The sequence below is a fragment of the Prunus avium genome, chromosome 7 (genome assembly GCF_965620075.1).
Source record: "Prunus avium chromosome 7, drPruAviu1.hap1.1, whole genome shotgun sequence".
Taxonomy (NCBI): Eukaryota; Viridiplantae; Streptophyta; class Magnoliopsida; order Rosales; family Rosaceae; genus Prunus; species Prunus avium.
Window position 1 is genome coordinate 22,047,790 of NC_142290.1, and position 13,179 is coordinate 22,060,968.

The 13,179-nt window shown below is 41.2% G+C and overlaps 2 protein-coding genes across 2 annotated transcripts; both read right to left on the reverse strand.

Moving 5' to 3' along the window:
• Positions 1 to 9,209: 9,209 nt before the first annotated feature.
• Positions 9,210 to 9,866, reverse strand: LOC110774258 (uncharacterized). Its single transcript, XM_021978793.2, has one exon. The coding sequence runs from the start codon at positions 9,864 to 9,866 to the stop codon at positions 9,210 to 9,212; it is 657 nt and encodes a 218-aa protein (XP_021834485.2).
• A 579-nt stretch (positions 9,867 to 10,445) lies between these two features.
• Positions 10,446 to 12,131, reverse strand: LOC148293134 (uncharacterized). The gene is made up of 4 exons (XM_088244604.1): positions 11,841 to 12,131; positions 11,357 to 11,551; positions 11,032 to 11,125; positions 10,446 to 10,927 (listed from the first exon to the last, which is right to left on the reverse strand). The coding sequence occupies exons 1-4, from the start codon at positions 12,129 to 12,131 to the stop codon at positions 10,446 to 10,448; spliced, it is 1,062 nt and encodes a 353-aa protein (XP_088100730.1).
• Positions 12,132 to 13,179: the final 1,048 nt, after the last annotated feature.

The following is a 13,179-nucleotide window of genomic DNA, read 5'->3' on the forward strand; positions in this document are numbered from 1 at the left end:
CCACGTCAGTTTTGGAGTTTTGGTTGGAGTGATGGGAGGAGCTATTTCTTACCATCAATTTTGGTTGGAGTGATGGGAGTGATCGGTTGGAGATGCTCTTAAACCTTGCTTAAGCTACTTAACATAACTCCTATTTAACATTGTTCACGAATGTATCAAAAGCAGAAGGTCGCAAGAAAAAGTGGGAAGCAATTAAAACCACATAACTCCTAATTAACATTGTTCATGGATGTATCAAAAGCGGAAGATCGCAAAAAAAAAAGTGGGAAGCAATTAAAACCACACAAGAGTGAAATCATTCCAATACTCGTGTATTAATAAACAAGGGTGGAGACTAGGGCTGGGCATCTATACCGTATATACCGAAACCGTGTCAATACCATGTCATACCGTACCATATAATACCGTACCGAACGCCTACCGAATTAAAACGGTAACATACCGTACCGTACCAATCTTGTATGACACGGGTGCGGTATCATATATCAGCCACTGTATGCCACCGTACCGTACCGAATAGTAACCCTAAACAAAAATACACGCTAATTTTTTTCACTCTCGACACTCGATCTCTCTCACCCAAACCCAGACTATCGAACTCTCCTCCCACTCCTAGCCAGCTCTCTCTTTCTCTCAAACTCTCGATCTTTCTCAGTCGCCCTCGATTGATCGAACCAGGCCAAACCCTTGGATCTCTGTCTCTTTCTCACTCTCTCACTCTCACGATCTCTGTCTCACTCACTCAATCTCTCGATCTCTGTCCCACTCTCGATTTAATCTCTGTCTCTCTCGACTCGATCTCTGTCTCTCTGTCTCTCTCGATCTCTCTCTGTCTCAATCGACGAAGCCCCAAATCGACGAAGCCCCAAATCTACATGTCGATCTCTCAATCTATCTGGAAGCCCCAAATCGACGAAGCTTGCTCCTCTCCATCACTCTCTCTATCTGGAACTGGAAGCCCCAAATCGAAGACTCAAACTCAAATGGTAAGTTTGTGTTCAACAAATTCTCTATCTGGAATTGAAACTTTTGATAATAAGCTTTTGATTTGCATTGATGAATTGATGTCTGGAATTGATGAATTGTTGCTGGAATTGATGAATTGATGAATTAGGACAATATCCGAATTATGAATTGATGAAATTGTTGCTGAATTGATGAATTGATGTCTGGAATTGATGAATTGTTGCTGGAATTGATGAATTGATGAATTGTTGCTGAAGCAGAAACTTTATTGATGAATTGATGAATTAATGAGGACAATATCCGAATTATGAATTGATGAAATTGTTGCTGAATTGATGAATTGTTGCTGAAGCAGAAACTTTATTGTGGGGTTTATTTTGATTTTTGTTAATTCTTGTCATGCAGTCTCGATCAAGTAAGCATAAGGAGAACAGTGGGCTTGCTATTTCTTCAACGGCAACATCACCAGCACCACCACAGTGGCCTTGCTATTTGATTAGGATTTGGATGTTGAATTTGTTGAATCTTTGAATATTTGGTGAATGAATAGGTTGAATATTCAATTGGTTCATTTCTGAGTTTTGTCATTTTGAATACCGAAACGGTACCGTACCATACCGATATCGATTCGGTATGGTATGGTACGGTACCAACTTTAGCAACCATAATCCCATACCGAACCATACCGGTTTTAATTTCCGATATTGGTAGCGGTACGAGCCCAATACCGTACCGTACCGTACCGTACCGAACCGTGCCCACGCCTAGTGGAGACAACATAGGACCAAGGCGGTCCAGCCCCTCCTCAATATAAAAAAAGGTACTATGCTGCTTTGCATATTATCATAATTTTTTATGTTTAAATAATGCCCAATCCGAGTTCTTGTGATGCAGAGCACCCATTGGATAATTATAAAAAGCCATACTGGGTGCCTGTAATTTGTCAATTAATAGTTAATACACGACAAAACTAATGGACGGTATAATTTTGAAGTCTTGGTGCAATTAATGTGAAGAACGATCTATGCATGAAGATGAAAAAAATGAAATTGACAGCAATCTAGTGAAAATGGTTCAAATCTCCATGACATCTTAGTAGTTTGTGCGAGAAACCTCCTGCCTCTTGTAGTTTACACTATTGCCCGTATTTTAAAAAAGAAGAAAAAGTGAAATTGACCATCCATTAATTATAATTTTTTTTCGTTCTTTCAGTTTGGCCGTTAAAATTTTTATATTGCTTTCTTAAAAAAGAGAGTTTATATTACTTTAAGATGTGGAATCGACATGTCCAAAATCTAAGATAATGCAAAAGAAATTATATTTTGTTCTTGGGGAAAATGGGTGGCTTGACAAAATTTTGTGGTGTTTTTCAAACGGAAGCTAACGGAGGTGGTACATTAACACTAAATATGAAGTTTGGGTGGCAAATTATTTGTTTTCATTGTGAGATAAGGGCATGCATCCCTACTAATGCAAGTGGTATTTGTACAAATTTCCCAGTAATTTTTATGATTTCAATCAAGTACCATGTTTTCTTGGAGTACTATACAGTACCAATCAACCATTACCAATTTCAACTACCATGTTATCTTTCACACTGGCTAAGTGGGACTCCCCTTGGTATGTATTTTCTTATAAGAACCAATCCAAAATCATAAACTGTATGGTAGTAAACTTTTCTCAGCCGGATTAGTGCTAAATCAAGAACAAAGATGCCAAATTTCTCTTTCTATTCAGAATATTATTCACATTATAATGTTACACAAAGTTATTATTTATCTAACTTCAATCAACTCCAAGCCAGGCCTTCTCATCAAGTTGCTTGCATGTAGAGCTGCAGCAGTGAAATTCTCTTGCTTAATTATCATATTCTGTTCTTCTGATACACCCACTTGACCATATATAACATAAGATTACAAAAACTCTAGCTATCCTCTTATCACCACCACCAAATCCTACAGAAATTACAGCACTTTTCTTTATTTATTCTTTATCTTTAATAAGATATATTTTTTTGCATCGACTGGAACCAGGCCATAGCCATTGTTGTCAAGCTGTGGTACATTGTTGTGCATGTGACATTGGAGCTAAATTCGTGATCTCTGAATGAGCAGCTCCCAAAACATTGTGTGATTGATCCATTGTGTAGTACTATTATTTGCAAAGATAAAGGCTTAAATAAGAAGATTGTTTTAATTTTGGTGGTCTGAAAGGTAAATATAAAAGAACAAACTGATCACGAATGATACAATCCAAACCAAACAAAACACAACTCAGAAATAAGAACAAAAACAAGCAAAAGGAAAGTAATACTAGGATCATAAAAGAAACTTGCAGATGGATGGATGATGTAGAATAGCAGTTGCAGAGCACTGACGATCATCCGTCACTTGCAGGAACTAATAGGCACCAACAAAGAACAAGGCACGCCAAGATTACTGGACACAGCAAGAGCTTGGCTGGTGCAAATCTTTCCTGGCACATCCCCACAAAGAAGTAGTCGGCGACGCAAAAAATTGATGATAATCCTTTTCATTAAAGTAAGCGTTATAACTGAAGGCGGGAGGAGGACAAGCATATAGATGACTCATCTCCTTAGAGTAGAGGGGAGGAGGAGGAGGAGGAACATGACTCATCTCCTTAGAGCACCTCCACTCCAAAAGGCAAGGGTAAGGCAATGGCAAGGCAAGGTTTGTGTTTCACCCGTTTTATTTGTGTTCCTGTGATTGTAGGGTAAAAATCCCCATTGGCCTGAGAACCACTTGTGGTCAACAGGTCAACTTTCTTTCGTGCGAGCGTGCCACTGTTAGCAGTTAACACCCTAACAGACTTGTAAAAAATAGATATCTTCAACTGGTGGGACTCAGCTAGAAATTGATACCAATGTTGAAATTGGCAGAGCTTTAATCTATTTTAGCCATGGAAAGGCTTGCTGGATAGGCAGAATTGCCGTTTCGTCAGTCTGGACTGGGCTGGAAGTGGCTGGATTGATGATTGGCGGCCTAGAGCTGCACCAAGGTACCTGTTCTGCTTGATGTGAAATCAAGGCAAGAGCTGGGAGCTGTTTTGGCTGTTCTGAGTACTCAGAAGTACTTCTGGAAATTTGTTGAGGTTTTCTGCCTGTGGAAAAACCAGAGTTCTGTCTGATTTGGCTTGAGTTGAACCAAATTTGTAACGAGTGAAATCTCGTTTTTCTCGTTTGTGAGCTCTCTTTAAGTTGGATTGCTTGTGAGCTGGATTTTCTGCAAGCTGTGTGGCTTGGTTGCTTATGGAATCAAGTGGTTTTGGGATTTTTGTAAGCTAAAAAGCTTAATTGCTTCTGGATTTGAAGGCTTTTGAGATCCTTTGATCTTTGATTTTGTCAGTTTGACTGAGAGTTTGTGGCTTTGGCCATTTTGAATTGTTTGTTTGATTGAGTAGTTGGAGAGATTTTTTGATTGTTTTTTTTTTTTTTTTTTTTTTTGGGGTGAGGAATATCTTCCCAAGTAAAGTTCTTTTCTTGCCTCAGAATGGTGAGGACTTTAATAATTTATCACAGTAAAAGCAATTGGGAGTTCTGGCCAAAATAAAAGCTTGGAACAATAAGTCAAACTGATTGAAAACAAAGATGACCTATTTTTCAAAATTAAAACAAAGTAAAGCTGCCATTTCTGCTTGAAAGAAAGGGGTAGCAGGAGCTTGGACTTTCACTTCTGCCTAGATTATGATCTGTGAGCCTGGCTGGACTGGATGTATCTATACTGGAATTGCTTGTCAGTATCTTCAACTGGTGGGACTTAGCTAGAAATCGATACCAATGTTGAAATTGGCAGAGCTTTAATCTATTTTAGCCATGGAAAGGCTTGCTGGATAGGCAGAATTGTCGTTCGTCAGTCTTGACTGGGCTGGAAGTGGCTGGATTGATGATTGGCGGTCTGGAGCTGCACCAAGGTACTTGTTCTGCTTGATGTGAAATCAAGGCAAGAGCTGGGAGCTGTTCTGGCTGTTATGAGTACTCAGAAGTACTTCTGGAAATTTGTTGAGGTTTTCTGCCTATGGAAAAACTAGAGTTCCGTCTGATTTGGCTTGAGTTGAACCAAATTTGTAACGACTGAAATCTCGTTTTTCTCATTTGTGAGCTGTCTATTTGAGTTGGATTGCTTGTGAGCTGGATTTTCTACAAGCTGTGTGGCTTGGCTGCTTCTGGAATTGAGTGCTTTTGGGACTTTTGTAAGCTAAAAATCTTAATTGCTTCTGGATTTGAAGGCTTTTGAGTTCAATTGATCTTTGATTTTGTCAATTTGACTGAGAGTTTGTGGCTTTGGCCATTTTGAATTGTTTGTTTGATTGAGTTGTTGGAAAGATTTTTTGATTGTTTTTGGTGTCCCGAATGAGTTCTCATCCTTCTGAATTTATAGGCAAAGTTCAGAGTGCTCTCCCCTTGTTACCTGGCAATCACTTGCTGCAAAATCCCTTAATTATTGCAAAAACCCAGCTCGTTTTGTCGAGATCTTGGTGGTTTCCTTATTTGTCAATCCAATTTGTAATGATGATTAATCCCTTATCTTTCTGCCTTTTGCCCATCCCCACCGGTTTCCTGAAATTCCTCTGCCTCTTTTCAACTTTAGTTCACGTGGGCTTTGTGATAGTGGGAAAATTCCCTTTTCTTGTCTGCTGGCCTAGGATCCAAAGGTGGTGATTGTCTTTCTGGGTCTTTTAAAACAGGCTGTAGCTAAATTGAAGGCTGGGTGTCTGTTTGAAATGGCTAGGCTTTGTTCAATTAATCTACCAAGAGTGGTAATTAATTTCTCACCAGAGTAATCCCTTGTAATTGCAAAAATTGATTTGGGTCTGTTCACTGTTTTGGGTTGACTTTCAAACTTTAATTGGGCACCAAGCCCAATCTGCGTTTTTTGTGTGAATTGATCTCTAGGGCCCAAAATTTGACCCGGGCTCTTTCAATGCTTTAGTGGGCTGGTTCTTAATTTCTTTCTAAAGCCCAAGCCTGAAGCTGTTCTGCCAAATGGGCTTCTATGCTATCAGAGTCCTTCTATTCTGGCCTCTCACACCTGGGTTAGTAAGAATATGAGCCGGTCCTTTCCCACCAGTGAAGTTAGGAGTAGTGCCGTGAAGTGGTCAGACTGGATTGACAGACTTCTTCCAAAGTTTGGAGACCATTGGAGAAGAGCTGGCCTATATGATGCTATAATTCTGTCTAAGCAGTCGGTGAATAGAGATGAAAATCTCTTGGCTACTGCCTTGTGTTTCTGGAATTCTACTAGCAACACATTTGATTTTCGCGTGGGCCCTATGACTCCAACCTCGCTGGACATGGCCCAAATCTTCTGCTTCAGGCCTCATGGAAGACCTGCTGATGCAGTGGGTGATTATCATAGAGGGAAGAATCGTGAAAAGTTGGCGAAGAAGTTCACTATCTCTCCAACCACAATCAACCAGAATTGTTCTTTCTCCAATTATTTGAAGAAGTTCAGTATTGAAAAGGACCAAGATCAACAGCACATGCTGTTCCTTTTGTATTGGTTGAACATATTCATTTTTCCAAATCGTTCCTCAGCAGTTCTGCTCTAGACACATGTTGTTCCTTTTGTGGGGCTTGGTCCTACAGTTCTGGCACATCTGTACAAGAATCTTCACACTGCTTCCCTGGAGAGCCCTTTAAACATTTCTGCTCCTAGCGCGTTCTGGATGATCTAGGTCTGGCTACATGTATATTTCCCAGAACTGAGGTTTCCGGATATAGTTCTGCCTGAGGATCAGGTTCTGGCGCATTCTTTGATGTTTGCAGAAGTGCCCAAGCGCTCTATCGAGGAGTTCTTGATGTTCTTCAGACACTGCAAAAAGCATTCTGCTGTCTAGTGGCAAGTAGTGCTCAGAAGAACCTATCCTTGCTTCCACCCTGGATACAGGCTATTTGAGAAAGAACATGAGGGTGAAGAAGCCAGAATTGAGTTCAGAAAGAAGTTTTTGAGCGTGATGCTGCCTCGGGATCTCCCTTTTGGTGGTGGCAAGCCTCCAAATTATCACCTGGGTGGAGAGGTCTATCATCCAAACTTCTGTGCGAGGCAATTGGGCTGCCCCCGGCTTATTCCAGTGAAGTCCTATAGAAGCTGCAGTTGGGGTTCTTCCTGGAGAGACGCTGATGATTTGGATCTGCACAAGGACTGCAGATGTGCAGTTCTGCCGAGTTTGATGCTTGGTGGAAAGCTAAGTTTGCTGGCGTAGCAAGTGCAGGCGTTGCCGTGAAGGTGTTGTTTGCCAATTGGGATGCTGGAACTGTTCTAGCAGAAACAGAAGCTAGGAAGTTCATCGTGGAGATGATCAAGGGCATAAACTCCCAAGTGATTGAAGGTAAACCTCCAATTCTGTCTCTTTGGATTTTTGTATTCTGGAACGTGTTCTAACTCTATTCTGTCTATGGTTTCAGATCCCTCTATGGCAGGCAACCTTGCTGGACAAACTGTTCAGTCTGGACAAGTGTTTGGGGAGCTTTTGGATTCTGCCTCTGTGTTTAGTTATGTCTTGACTGATTTTTCTAACCTCTATTCCTCGTGCAGCCACTTCCATCATTGCAGCTGGGGATTTGGAGGTGACTCTAGGATAGGAGGATCCTGATCGCGAAACTCAGGCTGAGAAAGCACCTGTTGAGGCAACCCTTCTCCTCCTCCTACCAAAGCAAAAAGGCTAAGAAAAAGAGCTGTGATTGAATCTGAAGGAACAGAAGAGCCTACAGCAGCTCCCACGGAAACTTCAGAAACCGATGAAGAGCTAAGGGAAGCTTTTGAAGCTGTGGAGCAGGAGAAAGAGGTCTCTAAGGGAGACAAGGAAAAAGCCAAAGAAGGGGAAAAAGAGGTAAGACTTCTTTTCAATCCTTAGCATAGAATTGCTTTACTCTACATTGTATTTCTCATAATGTGAATTATGTCTCTTTTTAGGAGGAGATTCCTGTTGAAGTGATAGCAGAGAGCATTGAGCTGGCCAAGAAGCATCAAGAGGCATAGAGAGCAGAACCTACACACTTAGAGCTGGCTTTGTTTGATGACATTGGTGCAGAGAACTCCACTGCTGCTCTAGAACCTGAGGTAGTCTTTTCTTTTCCAATCCTGTCCTGGTTTCTTCAATTTTGTCTAGCCCTGTCTTTTCTAATTTAATGCTTCTATCTTTCTAGGTGGAAGAGGCCATAATAGCTGGAGAGTTGGTAATGGTGACCAGTTCTCTCAAACCTACAATTGGGGTTGTAAGTATCCTCGTGTCTTTAGAAATTTTCTTCCTTCTTTCAGTCCTGTACATAACTAATTTAAAAATTCTTTTCTGCAGATGCCTATTCATTCTGTCCTAGGATCAACCACCACGGCCTCCTTTGCTGATCCATAATTGGTAGAGTTTGAAGCTATGGACTTGGATGCTCAGCTGGACAAACTTGAGAAGCTGGGAGCCACTCCAAGCAAGTCCAAGTCCAGGGTAGTGGATGAAGCAGTAGAAAGGGTGAGGATCTGGCAGTGAACTGAGTTGGATTTGGATGAGAACAAAGAAGCCGTTGATCAGTTGATGAAGGATCTGGACCTTCTGCATAGGGAGAACATGGCTCCTAGACCTATTCTGGAGATCGGCTTGGTCTTGGCAAGGGATGTGCTCAACCTTTACAATCGTTATGAAGATCTCAAGCCCTCCTTCAATGCCTTTGAGTTTTGCAAGACCACTCACGAAGCCAACTTGGTAGATTATCAGAAGCAGAAGGCAGAACTAGACACACTGGTTGCATATTATAAAGAAACCAAGTCTTCTGTTGATAAGCTAGAAAAACACATAGAAGAACTGCAGAAATAGTTTGGCTGCCTTGAGGGAGAGGCAGAAAAATCTTGGGGCTGGATTGGGAGTGAAGACTAAGGCCACCTTTCTTGTGCAGAGCATGGTTTCTGCTTCAAAGCCTGCATTGGAGATTGCAGAGGCCTCTATCCACCAAGGGGTGCTTATTTAGAAAGAGATCTCCACCAAGAAGACTGGATTGCAGGAGACTCTTAGAAAACTAGGATTTTAGATTCTATCCTAATTGTAATAAAACTTAGTCGTATGAAAAATAACTATAATTTAATAAAAGTCCTAATTATTTTGTGGAACTTGTGTTTTCATTTTCTTCCAACCAAATGAAAATAAGGCAGAATTAAAACACACTAAAAAGAAAAACTGCAAGAACCAAATGAAAATTTAAACAACAGTTCTATCCTTTTCTCTTTTGAACCCAAGATCTATTTGTGCCTCCTGTGAATCCCACATAGTTGGATTGAACTTTTCAACCACTTGCCATTAATTGGTGCAGCCTGTATGTCTCCATCTTGATCCCGTAACCTGTATGCCCCTAATCCAAGGACTTGTTGAATTATGAAAGACCATTCCCATGTAGGTGACCATTTTCCATAACCGGCCATGTGTGTTCCAAGGGGCAGAACTGATTTCCAGACAACTTCTCCTTCTTCAAAACTCTTGTTTCGGACTCTTTTGTTATAGGCTCTTGCCACAGCTTGTTTTCCTGCCAAGAGTTTGTTGAGGGTACCAATTCTACTTGTATCCAACCCTTCAAATTCTAGCCACATTGCTTGTGAGTAGTCTTCTCCAACTAAATCATGTTGCTGGGCAATTCTGATGGACTGAACTGCAATCTCCATGGGCAGAATTGCATCATGTCCATACGTTAGAGCATATGGAGTCATGTCAGTTGCCTCCCTTTTTGAAGTTTTGTAGGCCCATAGAGTTTCTGCTAGCTTTTCATGCCATTGTTTTGGATTCTTCTCCTGCACTTTCCTGATGATGTTAATGATCACTTTGTTGCTTGATTCTGCCTGTCCATTTGCCTGAGCATAGTAGGGAGTGGATTGGAGCAGTTTGATTTTTAGCCCCTCTGCCATATCTAGCATTTCTCTGGATATGAAGGAAGTTCCCCTATCAGTTGTGATTGACTATGGTATGCCAAACCTGTGTATAATCTGTTCTTCAATGAAAGTGATGATTTCTTGAGATGCGGTAGATTTGACTGTCTTGGCTTCTACCCACTTAGTGAAATAATCTATAGCAACAATAATAAAACAATGTTGCTTGCTATTGGCTGGATAGATTTTGCCAATGAGATCCATTGCTCATCTTCTGAAAGGCCATAGTTTAACAACTGGATTCATGGGGACTGAGGGAGCCTGCTGGATTGGCCCATGTCTTTGGCAGGCCTCACATCCCTTGGAATATTCAATGCAGTCTTTCATCATGGTTGGCCAGAAGTAGCCGTACCTTCTGATTAGCCAACACATCTTTCTTCCACCTTGATGTGCTCCACAGATTCCTTCATGTACTTCTCCCATGTCCTTCATGTATTCCTCTTTTCCTAGGAATCTTAAGAGTAGTTCATCCTTGCTTTTTCGAACCAAATCTTCATTCTACATGAGATAGTTCAAAGCCATGATTCTTATTCTTTTCTCAGTAAGGAGGGTTGGATACTACAAATAACTCATTATGGGAGCTCTCCAATCATCTTTAGTTATTATGGCAGAATTGACATCAATCTCCATTCCTCTAGTCAGAATAGATAGCAAGCTCGTCTTTCCTACTTTGATAATTCTCTGCACACAGTCCTCAGGCATCTGTACTCCTATTACTATTTGAGCCATTTCATTGGCTGCAAAATTCTCTTCCCTTGGAATATGTTCCCAAGTGGCCTCCTTGAATTCTATCAAGAGATTTCTGGCTGCCACTAAATAAACAGCTAAGAAACACTTGTATTCTCCAAAAATCAGTTTTAGCACAAGCATGGAATCTCCCAGAATTTCCACAGATTGGATCCCCAATTCTACCAACATTTCAAGGCCAATGATCAGAGCTTCGCATTTTGCCCTATTGTTGGTGCATTGGAAATCTAGCTGGAATGAATAACAGTGTCTGATTCCTAATGGATCTTCCAAAACAATCCCAGCCCCAGAAGCTAAGTCAGTTTTAGATCCATCAAAATAAAAGCTTCCAAGGAGTGAGATGGATTGAATAAATGGGATTGTTGAGGCAGGTATGAGCTCTAGTTAGCAAATCTGCATTGGCTATATCGATCCATGGAATCCATGTTCTCAATCTCTTCTCCTAGATGATCTGCCAAGAAATCTGCCACAGCCTGTCCTTTGACAGCCTTCTAAGGAACATATTTGAAAGCAAATTCTGTTAAAGCTAGAGTCCATTTGCCAATTCTGCCTCTCAACATCGGCCTTGTCAGCATGTATTTGATCATATCTTTCTTGGCAATGACGTAGATGGTGAAAGGCAGCATGTAGTGTCTAAGCTTTATGGCAGTGAACTACAAGGCTAGACACAGCCTTTCAATTGCAGAGTAGTTCCTCTTTACTTCTATCAGAGTTCTGCTTACGTAGTCGACTGCCTGCTCCTTTCCTTCCCTGTTATCTTGGGCCAAAAAGCTTCCAATAGATGTCTCTGATGCAGAAACATATAGTTTGAGTGGTCTGCCTTTGGTTGGAGGAGACAGAACTGCAGGATTTGAGAGGTAACGCTTGATTTCTTCAAAAGCCTGCTGGTGCTGCTCTTCCCACCTGAATACCTGCTCCTGTTTTAATTCTAACAGTGAAGAAAAAGGTTGGATCTTTCCGACAGAATTTGATAAGAACCTTTTGAGAAAATTGATCTTTCCCAAGAGGCTTTGCAATTCCTTCTTGTTCCGAGGTGGTAGAGCTTCTATGATGGACTTTGCTTTGTTCTTGTCAACCTCTATGCCTCTTTAATGGACCAGGAAACCTAGGAAATTCCTTGCTTGGACCCCAAAAACACATTTCTTAGGATTCATTTTCAATTTGTGCTGGCACATCCTTAGGAAAGCTTTTCTTAGATTAAAGTACATGATTCTCTTTTTCTTGAGACTTGATGACTACGTCGTCAATGTACACTTCTAGGGAATGGCCAATCATATCATGGAACATAGAATTCATTGCTGTTTGGTAGGTAGCTCCTACATTTCTTAGGCCAAATGTCATTACAACATATTCAAATGCACCTATATGCCCTGGACACATGAAAGCAGTCTTGTGGATGTCCTCTTCTACCACCATTATCTGATTATACCCTGCATTGCCATCCATGAAAGACAACATTTCGTTGTGAGCAGCTCCATCCACCAGCATATCTGCCATTGGCATAGGATATTCATCTTTGGGAGATGCCTCATTCAGATTTCTGTAATCTACACAAATTCTGACGGCCCCTGTCTTCCTTTTAAGGACTGGCACAATGTTGGCCAGCTAGTCGGCATAGATGGCTGCTCTGATGAATCCTACCTTGAGCAATCTCTCTACTTCTTCCTTGACTTTTAGTTCTGTCTCCATAGACATTCTTCTTCTGGCCTGTTTAACTGGAAGGTATCCTTCTTTGATTGGCAGCTTGTGTTATACTAATCCTCTATCCAGTCCGGCATCTCATGATAATGTCATGCAAAATAGTCTCTGAAATCATGCAGAAGTGCAATGATTTCATTCTTCAAAGGGTTCTTCCAGCAGTGCACTAATAAAAGTGGGTCTAGGATCCTCTTCTGTCCCTAAGTTTATCTCCTGTAGAGGATCTTCCACTTCTGGTAAAGAATCATCCAATGTTGTTGGTGCAAATTCCAATTCCTCCTCCTGTAAACTCTCTTCATGTTCTTTAATACTCTCATGCGTGAATTCTGCCATGTTAATGGCCAGATCCTGCATAGAGAGCCTTCTTTCTCCCCAGTATATCAACAATCTATTTGTAATGGATCGAATTGTTGCTGCTCGATGCTTTTCTTATTGATTGGGGCTAAACATCAGAGTTCTGGAGGTTCAGAACAAGAGGTCTATTCCAGTCCTCTAGGGAACTAGCTAGACCTTTCTCAATGAGTCTCTGGGCCATGACACCATGGGGGTGGCCGTTCTGGTTGACTCCAAAGATAGTGAAAGGACCAAGGTCATCATGATAATACCTGGCTTCAAAATACATTGCAGATGGTAGAAATGGCCATGGATCGGCCTCTACTATCTCCGTGAAGCCCTCTTCATGCCAAAGGGCAATTGTTGGTGTAGAGTGGAAGGAACACATAGACTCTGGTGAATCCAGTCCCTGCCAAGTAATGCATTGTAAGTGGTAGAAGTGGTGTCCACCACAAAGAAAGCAATATTTAGCATCTTGGTTCCTACTATGACATCCACATCTAGTATTTCGTGG

What these genes read in the sequence shown, in the direction of transcription:
- LOC110774258 (XM_021978793.2), bottom strand. Translation starts at nt 9,866, where the DNA reads ATGGCAGAGGGGCTAAAAATCAAACTGCTCCAATCCACTCCCTACTAT.
- LOC148293134 (XM_088244604.1), bottom strand. Translation starts at nt 12,131, where the DNA reads ATGGCAGATATGCTGGTGGATGGAGCTGCTCACAACGAAATGTTGTCT. An exon ending in CTCAAGAAAAAGAGAATCAT is followed by an intron (nt 11,552 to 11,840) that starts GTACTTTAATCT and finishes GAATTAAAACAG; the next exon opens with GAGCAGGTATTCAGGTGGGA. An exon ending in CATGGATCGATATAGCCAAT is followed by an intron (nt 10,928 to 11,031) that starts GCAGATTTGCTA and finishes AAACTGACTTAG; the next exon opens with CTTCTGGGGCTGGGATTGTT.